At 35.4% G+C, this 20,067-nt stretch overlaps 1 protein-coding gene and 1 non-coding gene across 3 annotated transcripts; both read right to left on the bottom strand.

Annotated features, from left to right (window-relative positions):
• Nucleotides 1-5,711: 5,711 nt before the first annotated feature.
• LOC110660834 (polygalacturonase-like) lies at nucleotides 5,712-15,998 on the bottom strand. 2 transcript variants are annotated; one of them, XM_058154168.1, is made up of 5 exons: nucleotides 15,985-15,998; nucleotides 6,738-7,164; nucleotides 6,358-6,647; nucleotides 6,034-6,262; nucleotides 5,712-5,930 (listed from the first exon to the last, which is right to left on the bottom strand). In XM_058154168.1, the coding sequence occupies exons 1-5, from the start codon at nucleotides 15,996-15,998 to the stop codon at nucleotides 5,712-5,714; spliced, it is 1,179 nt and encodes a 392-aa protein (XP_058010151.1). The 2 variants fall into 2 exon arrangements, with proteins under 2 accessions (XP_058010151.1, XP_021674959.2); XM_021819267.2 differs by lacking the exon at nucleotides 15,985-15,998 and having other exon boundaries at nucleotides 6,738-7,172.
• Nucleotides 12,158-12,265, bottom strand: LOC131183511 (small nucleolar RNA R71). Its single transcript, XR_009151562.1, has one exon. It is a non-coding gene; the product is annotated as a small nucleolar RNA R71 (small nucleolar RNA).
• Nucleotides 15,999-20,067: the final 4,069 nt, after the last annotated feature.

The raw sequence follows: 20,067 nt of genomic DNA, 5'->3' as shown, positions 1-20,067 counted from the left end.
AGGATTTGACCCTGGAATTTTTGAGTTCCTTAAGGCTGAATTTCAAACCAACAGTGCCTGAACATAAAGATGTGATATATTTTCGATGTGCTGGAATTGATAGGGAGTTAGACATGGATGCTATGAATGCAATTTTTGGTTTTCAGGATTCGGGGTATAAAAATATTGAGTGGCAAAGAAACTGTTTATGACCCTGTTCAATTCTGGAAGGATATTGCACCTTTTGGGGGTTATTATAGACAGAGGACTGCAAAAGCCTCTAGGATAGTTGATCATGTATTGAAATACCTCCATAGGTTCATTTCTTACACTGTTTTAGGAAGGGGACACAGTAACAGTATTGTGGGTGCTGGTGACTTGTTTCTCTTGTGGTGCATGAAGGAGAGAAAACAAGTAAGCACAGCCCATTTCATAGCTACTCATTGGCACCAAATTGTCACGAAGCATACTAAAGGTAGTATAGTTTTTGGGGGGTATATAACTGCTATAGCAAACTCATTTAGCTTTGATGCTAGTCTATATAAATTGCTGCCAGTTTCTGGGGAATCATATATAGACAGCACAATGTTGCTGCATATGGATGTTTGTGAGAAAATAGGCCATACCTATACTCTGTTACAGCAGCATCCTGATACCACTGGTACTACAGACCCCACTACCTTTGCACCAGCAGAACCACAACCAACCACTACCCCACAGTTTTCAGCAGACATTTTGTCCCTCTTAAGATCCTTGGAATCCAGAATAGCAAGTTTCACTGTCCAACCATCTGTTACCTCACCTGACACCACAGAAATTTTTGCTACCTTGAAGAGCTTAGAAATCAAAATTGAAACCATGGGTCAGCAGCAGGTTAACCAAAAGAAGAAGCTAGAAAAGAAACTTAAAAAGAGATTTTTATCTCTTAAAAAGAAACAGAAGCAACATCAGCTTCAAATGTTGGAGCTTTACAACAAACTGGCCCAATCCTACAACAATTTATATCATTGGGGCCAAGCCATGTTTCAAGAAATGAAAGACCTCACAGAAAATTTGGAAACTGCTTCTGAAGCTTCGGACCACAATGAACCTACTGCAGAACCTGAAGCAGATCCTGACGCAGCACCAAAGCCTTGACAGCAGAGCTTGATCAGTAGCAATAGTTCTAATTTCTGTTTTAGGTTTATTTTGTAATCTGTTTATTTTAATTTTCAAACTTTGGTAATAGTTGTAATACTTTGGTAATTAGTTTTTATGATTATACCTGCACTTCTTTCTTTTAGTTTACTCTATTTTATTTTCTGCTATGGACATAGTTACTCTGTGAATGCTTTTTGGTTTATTTTTTTTTTATTTAAATGTTAGATTTTATTTCTTTACACTTTTTCATTTTCTTGCACATTATTTTTGCACTCTATCTTTTTCTTCAATCCTAATTTCGCTGACATTGATGAGTTGCACAAATTTTCTTTGAGCCGCATCTGTTTCACATCATTTGGAGGTAACAGTTTACCCTTTTACCATTTATGCTTATGGTATGTTGCCAATGCTTATGCTTTCGCTTTACCCTACGCAACAGGTTAAGCAACATCTTAAGCAGTGTAAATTCATACATTTGGGATACTTTTCCACATTTTTTCTCTCTAAAGCTTCATTGTCAATATCACTTTGAGCTAATTTTGAAATACTTGAGCCTATATTGATTTAATCCCCAATTGTATATATTTCATTAATTGATTAGTTCACACAATTTTGCCCATCTTTGCATTCATTTTAAACATTGAGGACAATGTTTCATTTGAGTTTGGGGGTGAGGGCAAAATTTTTGCAAAATTTTCTTTAAAATTTTCTTTCATTCATTTATTGCATTTCATTCATCCATATATAGATAATCCATACACTTTTACATATACCACACACATGTCTATACCCATATACATACATTTGCATATAGTTTTCATATAGATTACACTTAGTTTTAATTTGATTTATGCATTCATTTTAGGATCATGCATATCATAAAAATAAATTTTTACCTTATCCTTAGAGGATTGAGAATTGCTTTGAAGAGCAATTGAGCTTACTTTTAGAAGGGTTTGATGGATAGAAAGTTCTAGATAGGTGCAAAGTTATTAGATTCTTACTTTAGTTTATATCTTCTTAGCCAAGGGCCACCCAATCAATTGCATTGACTTTGAGTGCTTAGAGAAAACTCTAGGGTGAGAAGTAGCTAATTGATGTCTCACCAATCCTAGAACAATCTTTCTAAACCTTTCAAGGCGAAGTTATAGCATGCACTTGAAAAAGAAATGATCTAGGCATTCTTTGAATTTTAAACCCACATTTTAGCCTTAGCCAACCTCACTTCAAAATTTCCTTTGAAACCAATTTGAGCCTACATTTATCCCTCTTATTTCTTTGGAACCCACACTAATGCCTAGCCATAAACCCAAACACTTACCTACCCTCCATGAGAATAATTCTTTGAATGATGGATACACTTAAAAAATAATAATAATTAGTTGGGAGTTTTGATTTAAAAAAAAAAAAAAAGGAAAGAAAGCTAGCAAATTCAATTATGGTATGCAAAGTAATTCACCACCCAAGTACACAAAGAAATGAGTTTGGGGGTGAATTGAAAGGGACAATTATAATTCAAGTCAATGTTATTTATGTAGTCCCTCTAAAAGCTTCAAAATTATATGCTAGCATTGGTGAAAAGTTGTAAAGTTCCTTCTCCCAATTGATATATAAAAAAAAAAAATTTGTGTATCTTGATCTTTTAATAATTTGATTATGCTCATATTTTGTTACCTTTATCCTTTTCTTGTTAGCCACATTATCACCCCCTTAGCCCCATTATAACCCTTGAAAGTCCTTTTGATCTTTTGATGGTGTTTTGTTACATTAGTGGAGATTGGAATAGGAGAATTGCCTATGGGATTGTGATATCACTAATACATTCATTTACTTCCATCATTATTTGAGACACTTTAGTTTGTGGATTACCCTATAGTCTATTTAGGCATGATTATTCTTTGTGATTGATTGGTTTGGGTTTAATGATATGGATAATTGACCCAAGGCTAAGTGGTGATAACTTTGGTAAGGATTGAATTCTTTGCATCTTGAAAGTGGGTATATGGTGTGTTGGTGGCTAAAGGTAAGCTTGAGAGTTTGGATAAGTAATTTTCATAAATTTAAGGTAAGGTACCCCAAATTGCATTAATTGTTTTTAAATTGCTTGAGGACAAGCAAAGGTTTGAGTTTGGGGAATTTGTTATACTCAATTCATATAGGCATTTTAGGGTAGTTTTGCATCCATTTTGCCCTCATATTTTAGTATATTTTATGTTTTTAGCTTTATTTTATCTTATTTGTTAATTTTAGATACTTTATATTTGATTTTCGTAATTTTTGTTGTTTTGATAGGATTTTGTGGCAAAATCGAAGATCAATGAGTGCAATAGGAAATAATTTGAAGAGATTTGAAGTTCTTTAAGCATGGAGAAAGTTGAAGAAATCAAGCCTTGAAAGAGCAAACTAGCCGAAATTTGCTTGAGACTTTGCTTAAGGTCATGCTTAGGGTAAAGCGGCAGTACTTAAGGTGCAGCACAAGTCAAGCATGAGCAGAAAAGTCCATTCTACTCTAAGTCTGCCGAGATTTGCTGAAGGTCTGCTTAACCTTAAGCAGACAGTGCGACCAGAGGCTAAAATTTGCTAAGAAGCTACTTAGGGTTAAGCTGAACCCTAAGCAGAATGCCCAGAACGTGAATAGTGCTGCTGACTTGGATAATTTTACACCTCATTTCCTATCCACTCCTTGTCTTTTATTTACTTTTAGGGCAACTTTTAGGGACCATATAAATTCATCATTTCCTTATTTTTGCCACAAGAGGAAGGGAAGAGAAAGAAAAAAAAAAGGAAAGAAAAATAGAATAGAGAAAAAGGGAGGAGACGCCATTTTCTTTTGGGGAGGAGCTACTGCACCAGTTTTGGAGCTCCAGAAACCAGAGACTTTGGTTCTTCCAACTGGGTTTTTCTATTTTAGTCCTCTTATCATGTTTTCCTTTACTTTTCCATCAATATTTCTTGTAAATACCATCATGAGTGAGTAATTTCTTTAGATTTCAGAGTTGGGAAATATGTCTTAGATTAATTTGTGGATTTGGACTGGGTATTTCCTTATTTTTTATGAATATGAGTTTTGATTCCTTCCTTGTGTGCTTGATTTACTTGCCTAATGTTGGTACCCATTAGGTATTGTGTTAATCTTTGATTGAAGGACCGAAAGGTGAAAGTCATTGATGGGTAATCATGGATTGGAACTTAAAATCACCTAGATTTAGAAATAAACTAGGACTTTAAGAGGAATTAATTATTGGTTACAAAACTTAATGGGTTTTAAAGTAATCAAATACATACGAAAGTATGTTTGGTTATTTTAGAATACACTTTGATTTGCTTGAAAAAGATATCAAAGGGATTTAGAATCAATTTCCTTCAAACTCTATTTTTCCCTAAAAAATTGGAGTGCCCAAGACAAATCCCAATTAATTTATGCATAAACCCCCAACTCTGGAATCACTTTTACCATAATTAGACTTTCGTTTAAATTACCCATTGTTAATTTTAGTTTAATTGCGAACTAGAATTAGAATTTATTTGTTTGCTCTTTACCCATTTCAATTAGATTAATCAATTTACCTTGCTCATTTACATTTACCATTTATTCATTAATCATTAGCCCAAATAATCGTTTCATTCATAGTTTAGTAATTAAACAGCAAATCCTCGTGGGAACGATACTTGATTTATCACTTTATTATTTGAGATGACCCGTATACTCGCGGATTTTGCCACATCAGCTAACTATGCAGGCGATTAGGTTGTTAGTTGGTGCGGCTGCATCTCCTCTATTTGCAAGCATTTTCCCTGTTGTTGGAATGGTTTGCCCTCGTCTTGCTAGAATAAAGGTTGATTTAAACTCTAAGAACTCACAAGGTCTAACAGCTATGGACATCCTGGAACGTAAGAGTCCAGGGAATATAAGGAAAGCACGAGCTATGCGACGCATTGGGAAATTTTCCAAAGGAACCATTTTTCGTATTGTCTCTAGCCTTGCATATTATGTAGGAAGAAGTGCCTCGGTAGTTGAGCAATGGGCAGTCAAGCGACTTCTGTTCAAACAATTCAGAGATATAGAAAGGAAAAGTCGGCAAGCATAACTCATATTTTAATTGTTAATATTAAAATTTATTTTGTATAATTATGTTGTTGACTTCGTCTCTCTCCATTATACTTGACATTGGGTAGTGTCTGCGTGCAACATCTCAAATTATGTTGTTGACTTGACGTTTATTTTGTGTATTTTTTTGCCAATTTGGGAGTTTAGTGCCATCATCTAACATGATCTACCAAAATTAGCCGACCAGAACATGCTAAAATTTGAGTTTCCTGCTCGCCCTCCTCGAGACCTAGCCGATCCAAGATTCGATCAATAATCAACCTGCAGATTTGAGATATGGATAAAATAATCTTAATTTGTCTAAGGTCGAAGTTGTTTTTACATTCAGTCAATATAACTTTAGGTAAAGAACACTTTGGATTAATTGCATCGAAAATTCTAAAATTTGATATTTCTTACAATTAAAGAAATAAAGAATAATCTATTCGTGCATCTTTTTCAATGGCGATTAATGTAAAATACATATAGAGTTTGGTTTTCCTGATTACAAACAACCATCAGGTTTAACTAGGCCAATTGTCTTCCCCAACACATTTGCACAAGAAGATTGAGCTGCTTGATTTGAATAGGTTAAATTTACATTCTGTAGTCTGATCGTACTGCATGGATTTTTCGAGCTGCAATCAAATTTTATAGCAACAGGCGTCGCTGATGTTCCTCTAATTCCTTGATATATTACATCATTGATTTTTACACCTGATACCTGTTGATAACACGAATTATACAACTCATTAATTAACAAAGAACACAGCATTCATTTGTGGTTTATTCAAGAATTTTATGGGATTTCTTAATTATATATTTACCTTGTTGGGGCAATTTAAATTGTGAGGACAGTAATGTTGATCAATGACAATGGGATTTTGAACATTATGCATAATTGCACCCATGAATCGAACTCTTTCGACAAATCCATTGCTTGGTCTAGCCCATGACTTGATCCTAAATCCGTTTTGAGTGTTTGCAAAGATTGTTCTTCTGACGGTAACATTTTGAACCCCTTCTTCTTCCATGTCCTTAGCTAAGCTTCCAATGCTGAAAATAATATAATAATGTATATTATATATTTGCAAGTTAATTAATTAATTAATTATATAGAAGATGAAGAATGCATGAATATAATATCTGACCTAATGCCATGACCAGGGCCGCATTTAACTCCTTCAATCCACAAGTTTTTAGTTCCAGGGCCAATGGAGATGCAGTCATCTCCTGTTTTAATCGAAGAGTTCATGATAACAACATTGGTGGATAATTGGACATGAATACCATCTGTGTTTGGGCTGTCTCCAGCAGCTATCACTTTAATCCCTTCAACGTTCACATTTTGGCAACCATTGATCACGATGTGAAACATCTGGCTGTTTAATGACAATAAGCCATTGATCTTTATGTTGTTTGAATTGGTAAAGCTTAGTGTCTGCAAGAAAAACTCACTACCCATTAATCTATTCTGCTGGAATTCAATAATAAGATTTACAAAATAAAGAAAAGGGTTGTGCTGTAGTACCGTAGCGCCATTAGGGCAGTTGCTGCCTTTGGCTTTGCAAGCCCACAAGGGTGATCCCTTCGCATCAAGTGCCCCACCCACAATGGAAATGCCAACAACTCCTTCGAAGCTAAGCCAGTTGGCAGCTTGACCCAGAATGTGATAATCTCCTGGAGCCACCAGCGTCCCATCAATCCGAATGGTGATATCAGGGCTTTTGCAGGCACCTTTAAAGACCATAGAGCCAAGCAAATACCTTCCTTTAGGCACATAAATCATGGTTGAACCTGTAGAGCCACAAGCTGCAGCCCATGCATCAAGGAAGGCCTTGGTTGAATAGGTTGCCCCATTTGGTTTGGCTCCATAACTTAAGACATTGAAGTTTGTTGTGGCAAATGATGAGTTGATGTGCAAGCCAAGAGAAACGAAGAACGAGAAGATAATTAATCTTGCCATGTTAATTTGCTGAATGATGAGAAGATATCGAGGAAGTTAAAGAAAAGCTAACAAGGGTGGTGGTTATTAATTAGTACAGAAGTAGTGGGAAGTTGAAAAGTGAATTGGATGAAGGAGGTTTATGCCTAAATAGTGTAATTAGAGTAGCAGTTACAGAGATAAAGGGGAATAACAAAATGTAGAGTTTAAGGGAGCTAAGGGAAAGAAAGCTGCGCCAGAAAGCACGTACCAACACAAAAAGCTGCAAAATGTACAAGTATAATGTATTGCTTGCTCTCCAGTGTTGACAACCTATTGCTCGACTGCGTGATGAAGAGCATTTGGCCCGGCCACCACCTGGTTATTATTTCTTTGAATTTAATTAAACTTTTTTTTTAAAACATGATTATCCCTATTTGGCAACTGTTAACGTGACAATTAATCAGTTTCCTGGTCATTTGCAAGGGTGGCCATTTATTTTAATTTTACGAAAATTTTCATATGTAAAATAGGGTCGCACTCTATTAGTTTTTTTATTATTATTATTTATCAATTTTACCTTTATTTGACTTTTTAATTTCTTAATCCTTTTGTATTTTTATTATTAATAACAATTAATATATATATATATGAAATTTACTGTTCTTACTATTATCATTAATTGATATGTGATTTTTAGTTTCTTAGTACCTAACATAAAAATTTAAATAAGATTAATAAACATCTATATTTATGAATTATAATTATAAAAAAGAAAGTTTTTATCATTAATAATTATTAATACGTGTATATTAAATAAAGTTTATTAATCTTATTAATATCACTAATTAATATTTTATTTTAGTGTATCAAATATATATATATATATATTAGTCCTATTTAATTTATGGTCATATATTATTATCATTAATAAACTTTTTGATTTCTTAATTCTTAAAATAACATCTATATAAATATTTTAAAACTAAGTCATGAAATAAGACCACAATATAAAATTGAGTTATGATGCAAAGATAAATAAATTAATGACAAGTAAAATAAAAATAATTAATGAATATAACAATGGCATATAAAAAGTCATAACTACAAATATATATTCATGAATGAATAACATGTAAAATTACTCTTAAAAAATAATTCTACTAAATTTTAATAGTAAAAAAAATAATATAAATTTAAAATCATTATAAATTTCTGTCATCAAACCTTGAAGTTATAGTAAAAAGTATATAGAAATGATAAACAAGAGTTTCTACAAATATTTATTAGGTATATTATTAAAATTTAAATTTGTTTACATTTAAAATATTTTTTTAAAAATTTAAATATTATAATTTTATTATTTATTTTATTAATAGTTTTAAAAAGTAAAATCCATATATCTGCGCAAATGCGCAGGTAAATGCTAGTCGTAACTAATAACTCACCACAAGCAACAATGCTGTAGTGACTACTGAGTATTAGTTTCAGCTTTTGGTTTCATCTTTCAATTACCTTTCAGTCCCCGAACATAATAAATTTTTTCATATTAATCATTAAACTATAATTTTTAAATATTAAGTTGGAACGCTCAACTAATCTTAAAAAATTAATGCATTCATGCTGATAGAATGAGATTATTTAATGTTATATATTTTAACAATTATGTATAGTGCTTATCTAATATAAGCTCCATTTCATATATTAACACAGAATCAAGAAGAGAATAGATGAGTTTTTTTTTTTTACTATGTAACTTATTTAGTTAGTCAGTTAAAGAAGGAGTTAATTAGTTAGTTTTAACTTTTTTCAACCTTTAGTCGCTTAGCTAACTATTTCCTATATATAAAGAACAATATTGTTTCCTGATCAATACAAGTTTCATTTTTTCACTTTCTCACAAAAATTATATAGTGTCAGAGCAATTTCCTTTCTTTTCTCTCAAATTTTGCCCTCTTTAAGATTTCTTCAGTTTTCATTATGTTTTTTCAATGACTAACCAACCGCTTCAAGTTGCAAATCAAGATTACCTGCAGAATCCATCAAACCCCTATTTTTTTCATCCTAATGAGAATCTAGCACTTATACTTGTATTACCTGTTCTCACAGGAAAGAATTGTCACTCTTGGGCTCGAGCCATGAAAATGACACTTCTTTCGAAGAATAAGATGAGATTTATCGATAGCACATTACTAGCTCCTGCAACTATAGATTTGATGTATTCAGACTTGGGAAATGTGTAATACAATGGTACTTTCATAGATCACAAGATCCCTATCGCCTTCTATTGCTTAGACTATTATCTGGTTAGATAAGGCTTCTGATGTATGGAAAGATGTAAAAGAAAGATTTTCACAATGAGATATTTTTAGAAATTTCAATCTGCAAGAAGAACTCTATGCCTTTAAACAAGGTGATTTTATTAGTTACTGAGTATTTCACTGAATTAAAGACTCTTTAGGATGAATTGATTAATTTTAGGCCTTTTCCTATATGTTCATGCCCTAATCCATGTTCTTGTGGTGCAATTGATACTTTTGCTAATTATCGGAAAATTGATTACGTGATTTGGTTTCTTAAGGGTTTAAATGATAGATTTGCTGGTGTAAGATCCTAGATTATGCTCATGGATCCTTTGCCCTCTATAAACAAAGTCTTCTCATTAGTTGATGATGCATACATTTTGCATAGTCATTTAGGTCTAGTTTCATAGCCATTTTATTTTATTATTAGTCATTTTTAGCCAATTTCATTAGTTATTTAGTTAGTTTTTCATAGTTGTCAATTTTGCATTAATTTGTAATTTTTACTTTGTTTTGTAGGAAAAATGGTGTTTTTGAAGGACTGAAGAGAAATTTTGCCATTGAGGAGTGACTTCTACAGCCAAAGATGTCAAAAACAAGTTTTCAAGCTGAAATATGCATTGACCAAATTGTGCATAACTTGCTGTATAAGCTATGTGGATCTGCATAAGGAGAAAAATAACTGTTCCAATACCTGCCGAAATGTGCATAAGGAGACTGCATAGCTTATGCACATTCACGCCTCCCTTATGTACTTTCACGGAATTGTGCATAACCTATGCACCAAGTCATGCAGTTTCGCATAAGTGAACCAGAAACCAATTAAATCGCATAAGGGACTGTATGACTTATGCAGTCCACTTATGCAGTCCCATAAAGAGTTCATTAATGAGCTGGCAGAAGATTCCCTCAGAAAATCCCTCCTCAAACACACCATTTTAGGGCTCCATGTCAGGAAATGCTATAAATAGTCCCATTTCCCATTTTAGAAGGGGAGAAAAAAAGGAGAAGACAAGGAGCAGAAAAGAAAGGGAAGAGGAGAGGCAGAATTTGAAGAGTCACTTTCACCTTCCACACTATTTTCAACCAAGATTTGCATATTTCTTTCTTTCCTTACATTTCTAGTGCTTAGTTTCTTGTTTCTTAGCTTAGATTAAAGCTTTATTTCCGTTTAAACTCAATATATCTTGTAAGCATTATGGGTAGTGAGTAGTTTACCTTTGATTCTGGAGTAAGGGTTGTAATATTTGAGATATTTTGTGGATTTTGATTGGGTAATCCATATTTTGTGGTCTTAATGAGTTTTATTCATTTCTTATGTGCTTAATGACATGCTTAGTGTAGGATCCCATTAAGTGATGTTCTTAATCCATGGTTGAGGCACCAAAAGGAGAAGGCCTTGTGATAGATAATCAAGGAATTGGACTTAATTAACTTAGATCTAGAAATAGACTAAGGATTAAGAGGATTCACAGATTAATTAAAGAACTTAATGGGTCTTAATTAATTCTAACTCCACGAAAGTAGGATTAGTTTGATTAAGGCACTCTTTGTCTCACTCGAAAGGGTATTCAAAGGATTTAAGAATTAATCTCCTTAAAATTCGTAAGTTCCACGAGATTGGATAACCAATTTAAAAATCCCAAAATAGCTCGAATATGAAATCCCGAACTCCGGAATCGCCTTTTCATAATTGTTAATTTTTAATCGAATTTAATTGCTTTCCATTTTAATTTTGCCATATAGATTTCAACTTGCTTATTTCAAATTGATGCAATTTTAGTTTAATTAATACATTGTTGGATAGATTATTAATTTTGCACATATAGATTTCATACTCAAATACCCATCAGTTTATTACTTTAATTTCAAGAATAGTTCAATTTAGTCAACTTTTTATATCAAAAATTCAATCATTAACACAACTCCTCGTGGGAACGATATCTTTTCTATATTACTTGTACGACCCGTGCACTTGCGGTTGGGCCACATCAAGTTTTTGGCACCGTTGCCGGGGAATTGTTTGTTTAAGATTGAATTCTTGATTATTTTAGTTATTTTTAGTTTTATTTTTGTTATCTTTTCATTTTGTGTTTGTTTGTTCTTTTTCAAGTACTTTTAATCTTTTATGAGAAGAGCTAGAAGCACAAGTGACACATCCTTATTGTTCAATCTTGAAATTGAGAAATTTTGTAAAGCCAACAAGAAAGAAACTAGGAAAAGAAAAGAAGCTTTGAGAGAAACTGAATTAGAAGCAGACATGGCTGATGAAAGAATGAGAATTGGTGATAATGCTGGAAATGATCGAAACAATGAAAATGCAGCCCAAGGTGAAGAGGTTGTAAATGCTAATGTGCCTAGGGGAAGTATGATGGATCATGCTTTTCCTCGTTTTGATGATTTGAGAGAGAGCATAGCAAGACCAAGGATTGATGCAAATAGCTACAAGATGGATTTTGGGGTTCTTCAAATGATTCAAAATTCCCAATTCGGGGGACATCCTTCTGAAAATCCACACACACATCTAAAAAAGTTTGCTATGATTTGTGATATGCAAAAACAACCTGGAGTGTCTGATGATGCAGCAAGATTGAAGCTATTCCCGTTCTCTTTGAAAGATAGAGCATTGGATTGGCTTGATTCTTTACCTCACAACTCCATTACAAATTGGGAGCAACTCACTGACGCATTTCTTGCACAATATTTTCCACCTGGAAAAACTCAAGAGTTGAGGAATCAAATGACAGCTTTTAGACCAAGAGAAGATGAAACTCTCTATGAGTCATGGATGAGATGGAAGGAATTAGAGAGACAATGCCCACATCATGCTATTCCAAAATGGATGATAAACCAGAATTTTTACACAAATGTTACTCCTGCAATTAGAGGAATTATTGATGCTCAAACAGGAGGAGAATTTATTATGAAGCATGAAGATGAAGCTTATGAGCTATTGGAGAAAATTGCAAAGAATACTCATCTTTAGAGTAGTCCAAGAGGACCAGCTCCAACTCAAAGGAGGCAAGCTGCTGGAATGTATGATCTTGATCCGTTCAACATGATTAATGCAAAGTTTGATGCACTTACAAATGTTTTAGCTAAGAAGATGGAAGATTTAAGTATGTTGGTTAGTTCATCATCATCATCTGGAAGTTCACAACAAGTGGCTTATGCAGAGGGAACTACCAGCTGTGGAGTAGACTATGGAGAGCAAGCTGCATATGTTGGTAATTATGGAAATAAACAAATGGGGAATCCTTACTCTCAAACCTATAATCCAACTTGGAGGAATCATCCCAACTTTTCATGGGGAAATCAGCAAAGTCAAGTCTCAAATAAGAATTTTCAACCACAACAGTAACAAGGAATTCCATATCAGCAAAATAGGCAATCATTGCCTAATTTTCAGCAAAAAAATATGAACCCTCCACCAAAACAGCAAGAACAAAGTTCCACCACAGAAGCTTTATTACAACATATTCTTGCTAACCAAAATAAGCATGATGAGGAGATGAGAGAGATGAAAGCAAGGCTAGAGCAGATGCAGACACATAACAGAATGCTGGAAAATCAGATTGCGCAACAAGCATCTTCCTCAAGTACCAAGTCTTTTGGAAAACTTGCAAGTCAACCAGAAAACCCAAGAGAGCAGTGTCAAGCTATTACTTTAAGAAGTGGGAAAGTTGTAAATAATGAGAAGAGTGAAAAAAATGAGAAAAGTGAAAATAGTGAGAAGAGAGAAAATGAGAAGAAAACTGATGAGAGTGAAAAACAAGAGAGTGCAGAAAAAGGTAAAGAGGAGGTTGAAGAGAAAGAAGAGAAATACATACCTCCAGAGCCTTATAAGCCACAGCTTCCCTTTCCACAAAGATTTCAAAAAGCCAAGCTTGATAAGCAATTCGAGAAGTTTTTAGAGGTTTTGAAGAAGCTATACATAAATGTGCCTTTTATTGATGCTCTTTCACAAATGCCCTCTTATGCAAAATTCTTGAAAGAAATTCTCTCAAACAAGAGGAAGCTTGAAGATCATGAAACTGTAGCTTTGACAGAAGAATGCAGTGCTATCCTCCAAAGGAAACTTCCTCCAAAGCTCAAGGATCTAGGGAGTTTTTCAATTCTATGCCACATTGGGGAATCATGTTCTACAAAAGCTTTATGTGATTTAGGGGCTAGTGTAAGCCTTATGCCCCTCTCTATTTATGAGAAGCTCAACATGGGAGATCTTAAGCCAACCCACATTTCTCTTCAGTTAGCTGACAGATCAATTAAATATCCTGAAGGGATTTTGGAGAATGTGCCTCTGAAGGTTGGGAAGTTCTACATACCTGTTGATTTTGTCATCTTGGACATGGAGGAAGATTCTAATATTCCAATCATTTTGGGGAGGCCTTTCCTGGCTACAGCAGGAGCATTAATTGATGTTAAGGGAGAAAAATTGACTCTTAAAGTTGGTGAAGAGCAACTGGTTTTCAATATTAATAACACTATGAAGAAGCATTATTCTGAAGCTGATACTTGCTTAAGAGTTGATATCATTGATGAGCTGGTTGAAGAACACTTCAGAAAAAGATATCCAGAAGATCCACTTGAAAATTATTTGGTTCATGGAGAAGGCATAGACTATGACAACCCTCATGTGGCTGCATATGCTCAACATCTAGAGGGAAGTCCACCATTCATTTCTGCTCCAGTTTTTCAACTCACACAAAAGGAAAAAGTCGAATCTAAGCAACCATCATTCAAGGAAGAAGATGCACCTAAGGTAGAACTTAAGCAACTTCCTTCTCAGCTCAGGTATGAATTTCTTGGCACTAATAACACTTATCCAGTAATTGTAAATGCAAACTTGAGTACCTTAGAGGTTGATAAGTTGTTAAGAGTGTTGAGGCAATTTAGGAAAGTCTTAGGATACACCATATATGACATTAAGGGAATAAGGCCACACTTTTGCATGCACAGAATTATTTTTGAAGAAAATTGCAAGCCATCTATTGAACATCAGAGAAGGTTGAACCCAAATATGAAAGAAGTTGTTAAAAAGGAAATTTTGAAGTTGCTTGATGCAGGGATCATATATCCCATCTCAGACAGTACTTGGGTGAGCCCAGTACATGTTGTCCCAAAAAAGGGTGGAATGACAGTTGTCAAAAATGAAAATAATGAATTAATTCCCACCAAAACAGTGAATAGTTGGCGAATGTGCATAGATTATAGAAAATTAAATATAGCCACTAGAAAAGATCATTTTCCACTTCCCTTCATTGATCAAATGTTAGAAAGATTGGCTAGGCATTCTTATTTTTGCTATTTAGATGGATACTCAGGTTTTTTTCAAATCCCTATCCATCCAAATGATCAAGAGAAAACCACTTTCACTTGTCCATATGGAACCTTTGCTTATAGGAGGATGCCATTTGGGTTGTGCAATGCACCAGCCACTTTTCAAAGGTGTATGATGGCAATCTTCTCAGATTTCATTGAAGATATAATGGAGGTTTTTATGGATGATTTTTCTGTTTATGGATCTTCATTTGACATATGCTTGGCTAACCTTTCTAAAGTTTTGCAGCGATGTGCAGATACTGACCTTGTGTTAAACTGGGAAAAGTGTCATTTCATGGTTCAAGAAGGGATAGTGCTTGGACATCTGGTGTCTAACACAGGAATAGAGGTTGATAAAGCCAAAGTTGAAGTGATAGAGAAGATGGCTCCTCCTACCAATGTCAAGGGAATTCGAAGTTTTCTAGGACATGCCGGGTTCTACAGACGCTTTATCAAGGATTTTTCTAAAATAGCCAAACCTTTGTCTAATTTGTTAAGTAATGACACACCATTTATATTTGACCAAGAGTGTTTGGATGCCTTTTACAGGTTGAAGCAAGCTCTTATCACTGCACCGATCATGCAACCACCTGATTGGAGCCTACCTTTTGAAATTATGTGTGATGCTAGCAACTATGCAATTGGAGCTGTTCTTGGTCAAAGAAAGGACAAAAAGGCTTATGCTATTTATTATGCTAGTAGAACACTGGATGAGGCTCAAACAAATTATGCAACAACTGAAAAGGAATTTTTAGCAATTGTCTTTGCATTGGAAAAGTTCAGACCTTACATAATTGACTCAAAGGTGGTTATATTTTCAAATCATGCAGCCATCAGGTATTTGCTCCGTAAAAAGGAGGCTAAACCTAGGCTCATTAGGTGGATTTTGATGCTATAAGAGTTTGACTTGGAGATTAGAGATAAGAAGGGAGCTGAAAATGTAGTTGCTGATAATCTTAGTAGGTTGAAATTGGATGATGAAGAATTGGATGAAATCCCTATTGATGAGTTTTTCTTGGATGAACAACTTTTCTCTCTTGTTGCTAAACTACCTTGGTATGCAGACTTTGTGAATTATCTATCTTGTGGAGTTTTACCTCTAGGAATGACATGGCAATAAAAGAAAAAGTTTTTGCATGAGGTAAAATTTTATAGATGGGATGATCCTTTACTCTTTAGGAGATGTTGTGATGGTCTAATTAGAAGATGTATTCCTGATGAGGAGACACAGAGTATTATGCATCATTGCCATGCTTCTGATTATGGAGGACATTTTGGAATCTCTAAAACAGCTAGCAAAATTTTGCAAGCTGGTTTCTTTTGGCCAAATCTTTTTAAGGATGTGAAGAAATTTGTGTTGGAATGTGATAAATGTCAAAGGAGTGGAAACTTGTCAAAAAGAGATCAAATGCCCCTAAATGGTATTCTTGAAGTAGAATTATTTGATTTCTGGGGAATAGATTTTATGGGGCCATTTCCTCCTTCATTTGGTAATAAATACATTCTAGTTGGAGTTGACTATGTGTCAAAGTGGGTGGAAGCTATTGCAACTCCAACTAATGATGCTAGAGTGGTAGTGAAATTTTTGAAGAAATTTATCTTGAGTAGATTTGGAGCTCCAAGGGCTATAATTAGTGATGGTGGTTCACATTTTTGTAATAAGCAATTTGAGAGCTTAATGAGGAAGTATGGTGTAGTGCACAAGATAGCTACTCCATACCACCCTCAAACTTCAGGACAAGTTGAAATTTCTAACAGAGAACTCAAATATATCTTGGAGAAAACAGTGAACAATTCTCGGAAAGATTGGTCTATCAAACTAGATGATGCTTTATGGGCATATAGGACAGCTTACAAAACCCCTATAGGAACTACTCCCTTTAGGTTGGTGTATGGTCAGTCTTGTCATTTACCTGTGGAGCTAGAACATAGAGCATATTGGGCCATTCAGACCTTGAATTTTGATCTTAAGCAAGCTGGTGAAAAGAGACTATTGCAACTTAATGAGCTTGAAGAATTGAGGATGGATGCTTATGAAAGTGCCCGTATTTACAAAGAAAGAACTAAAGTTTGGCATGATAAGCATCTTAGAAAAAAGGAATTCAAAGAAGGTGATTCAGTTTTATTGTTCAACTCAAGATTGAAATTATTCCCTGGAAAACTTAAATCAAGGTGGACTGGTCCATATAGAGTTTCTAAGGTTTTCCCTTATGGAGCAATTGAAATTTGGAGTGAAAAATCTGGGAATTTTAAGGTCAATGGAAATAGATTGAAACATTACATAACTGGAGACCCGATAAAGGGAGCAAGCTGTTACAATCTCTCCAATCCCTCACCTCTTTTCAGTGAAATTCATGAAAAGTCCAGCTAAGGACTATAAATTAGCCCTCTTGGGAGGCATCCCAAGTCCTTTTATTTTGCTTTTGCTGATTTACTTTTACTTTCATTATTTTTGTTTTTATCTTGAATCTCCCCAAATTCAATTTTTGACATTGTTGAATTTTGTCCCTTGTAGATGTATTTCAATGGAGGAAGGTTGGTGAATTGCTGGGGAGTGATTCTTAACTTGAAAATTTTGTCCTTCAAACTCTCCCAAAAACTGATTGGTTTTTGCTGCATAACCTGTGCAGGGGCTATTACCTAGTTTATGCAAAGAGGAAGAAGAAATTCTGCAGCAAAGAGGGTGTCTGCAGCAGATGACTTATGTTTCTTGGTGAGGTTGGATGTGTAACTTTTAAGTATTTGTGCTTTTAATGTTAATATGGTGGTAAGTGGGTCATCTTTGTAGTTTTGAGCCTATTTGGGTTGTGAGATTCAAGGTGGACATATTGCATTTTCTTGGCATAACTTGGAGAGTTCATTTCTCATTTGTGGAAAAATGCAACTTTATGCAGATTTTATTGAGTTTTATGTGTTAAATGTTGATTTGCAGAATTTGAGTCAAAATGGCATGGTTCACAAAGGCTTTTATGCATGATTCACTTCTACAAGTTTATGTGATGCAATTTTGATGGACTTTGTATATATTGATGTGTTTTTTATGATAATTTCTCATGATTTATGGTTAATAGAATTATATTTCTTCATCCTAGGGTATTTTTCACACTTGCAAATTATTTTCCATTGCAATCTCAATCTTGTTGAATTGTGCATAAGCAACTGCATAGCTTATGCAATCCTGCATAACCACAATTCTTGCCATTTTCATCTCTGTTGCAAACTGTATAAGGAGAGTGCATAGCTTATGCAATTCTGCATAACCTCATTTTGTCAAATTTCATATCTGTCAAAACTTGCATAAGGTGAGTGCATGACTTATGCACGTTTGCATAACTTCAAATTCTGCATTTTCTCTCTCTGCCGAAGTCTGCATAAGGAGAGTGCATAACCTATGCACTACTGCATAACCAGAAACTCCAAAAATCAAAAGTTGCCAAGAGGTGCATAAGGAGAGTGCATAACCTATGCACTACTGCATGACCACCAACCCAAAATCCCAAAAGTTGCCGAGAGGTGCATAAGGAGAGTGCATAACCTATGCACTACTGCATGACCACCAACCCAAAATCCCAAAAGCTGCCGAGACTTGCATAAGCAGAGTGCATAACCTATGCACTACTGCATAACCGAAAACTCTGAAAACCAAAACCCACCGAGAGGTGCATAAACAGAGTGCATAGCTTATGCACAACTGCATGACCACCAACCCAAAATCCCAAAAGCTGCCGAGAGGTGCATAAGGACAGTGCATGACTTATGCACTTGTGCATGAGCTATTTCTCTGAAGTCCAAAACAAGTTGAAACATGCATAAGTAGGGTGCATAAGTTATGCACACCCATTAATCCCCTTATGCAGTCTTACACAACCAAATCCAAAAATTTTCGTCGGCACCCATTTCTCCCACCTCCCGTCTTTTCTGTTCACAACCTTCCGTTCCCCTCCATTTCTCCCGACATTTTCCTCTTATTCTTCTCCACACCCATTTCCGCCTCCCCAGCCCTAATTATCCCGTGCATATTTTCTTTTCCCCTCATATCCTCCATCTTCTCCATCGGCAATGGAGTCGCCTCCCCATTCCCGTCCAGTTTCCCCCTCTCCAGGTTTCACCACTGTCAACGCTACCTCCCAATCCCGATTCCCCTCCACAAGCGACACCCCCAGCACCCTCCACAACCACATATAAACGAAAAATAAGGTCGAAATCCACTAGGCCCATGTCATCTGCACCTCCTCTCTCAAAGCGCAACGAACCACCCACCACCCCAAGGTCAGAGCCTCCACCCAAAAAGCCAAAGACTTCAGCCTCCACACCCTCTTCCAGCAAAAAGCAATTGTCAGCAACTTCACAGGTCTCAAAACTCCCTTGGTCCCTTTCTGATGCAACTCACAAAGCAACATTTAAATGACTTAAGGAAAGGAAGGTGCAACCCACTAGGTATATTTCTGTGGACTCTCTCCAGTCACTTGGTTTATTTGACAATGTGGTTGACTATCTAGATGGTATGGGTTGGATGGAATTTGTGCACAAGCAAGAAATTGTTTACCCAGCTTTAGTTTTGGAGTTTATTTCCTCATTCTCTGCCACCCTGAAATTGCATGATGTAGATTTTAAGCCAACTATGAAATTTAGATGTTTGGGGCAAAATAGAGAGTTATCATTGGATCAATTTCATAGCATTCTTGGTTTTGCAACTGATGGGCTATTTAGAGTGCCATATACAGGGGTAGAGGTAGCAAACAAGGGTATTTGGAATGCTGCCCAATTTTGGAGAATTATCACAAACCAACCTCAAACTTTCTCTGTTGGCAGATCAAAAACCTCTCAAATACTTGACCCTGCACTTAGGTTTATTCATAGACTGATTGCTAGCACTATTTTGGGCAGAGGGACTAGTTCTGGTGCTGTGGGGAAATCTGAATTATTTATGTTATGGTGTGCATTTCACAAGGTCAAGGTTTCTCCTGGTTATTTCTTTTGTGAGCATGTGCTGCATATTGCCACCAAATCCATAGGTGACATTGTTTTGGGTGGGCTCATAACTGTTATAGCTAAGCATTTTGGTTTTAATCCTGAAGAGCACCCAATACCAGCACTTGTGGACACCTTATATTTTGATGCTGCACATCTATCCAAAACAGGGTTCAGTTTGCCACATTCTGACATTGCACATCCAGTAGCAGAAACTGAACCCACTGCACAACCAGAAGCCCAACCTGTCCCATCAGTCCCACAACACTTTCCTGAACCTACACCACCCCCTCAATCTGCACAGGAGACCCCAGCAGCTTTTGCACAGCCCACACCTCCTA

The sequence above is a fragment of the Hevea brasiliensis genome, chromosome 9 (genome assembly GCF_030052815.1).
Source record: "Hevea brasiliensis isolate MT/VB/25A 57/8 chromosome 9, ASM3005281v1, whole genome shotgun sequence".
In the NCBI taxonomy this organism is placed as follows: Eukaryota; Viridiplantae; Streptophyta; class Magnoliopsida; order Malpighiales; family Euphorbiaceae; genus Hevea; species Hevea brasiliensis.
The sequence above is the reverse complement of the archived record's forward strand: the minus strand, read 5'-3'. Positions and strand labels throughout refer to the sequence as shown.

Coding starts and splice junctions, on each gene's coding strand:
- LOC110660834 (XM_058154168.1), bottom strand. Junction 6,263..6,357: donor GGCCCTGGTCATGGCATTAG/GTCAGATATTAT, acceptor TATTATTTTCAG/CATTGGAAGCTTAGCTAAGG. Junction 5,931..6,033: donor ATTTAAATTGCCCCAACAAG/GTAAATATATAA, acceptor TGTTATCAACAG/GTATCAGGTGTAAAAATCAA.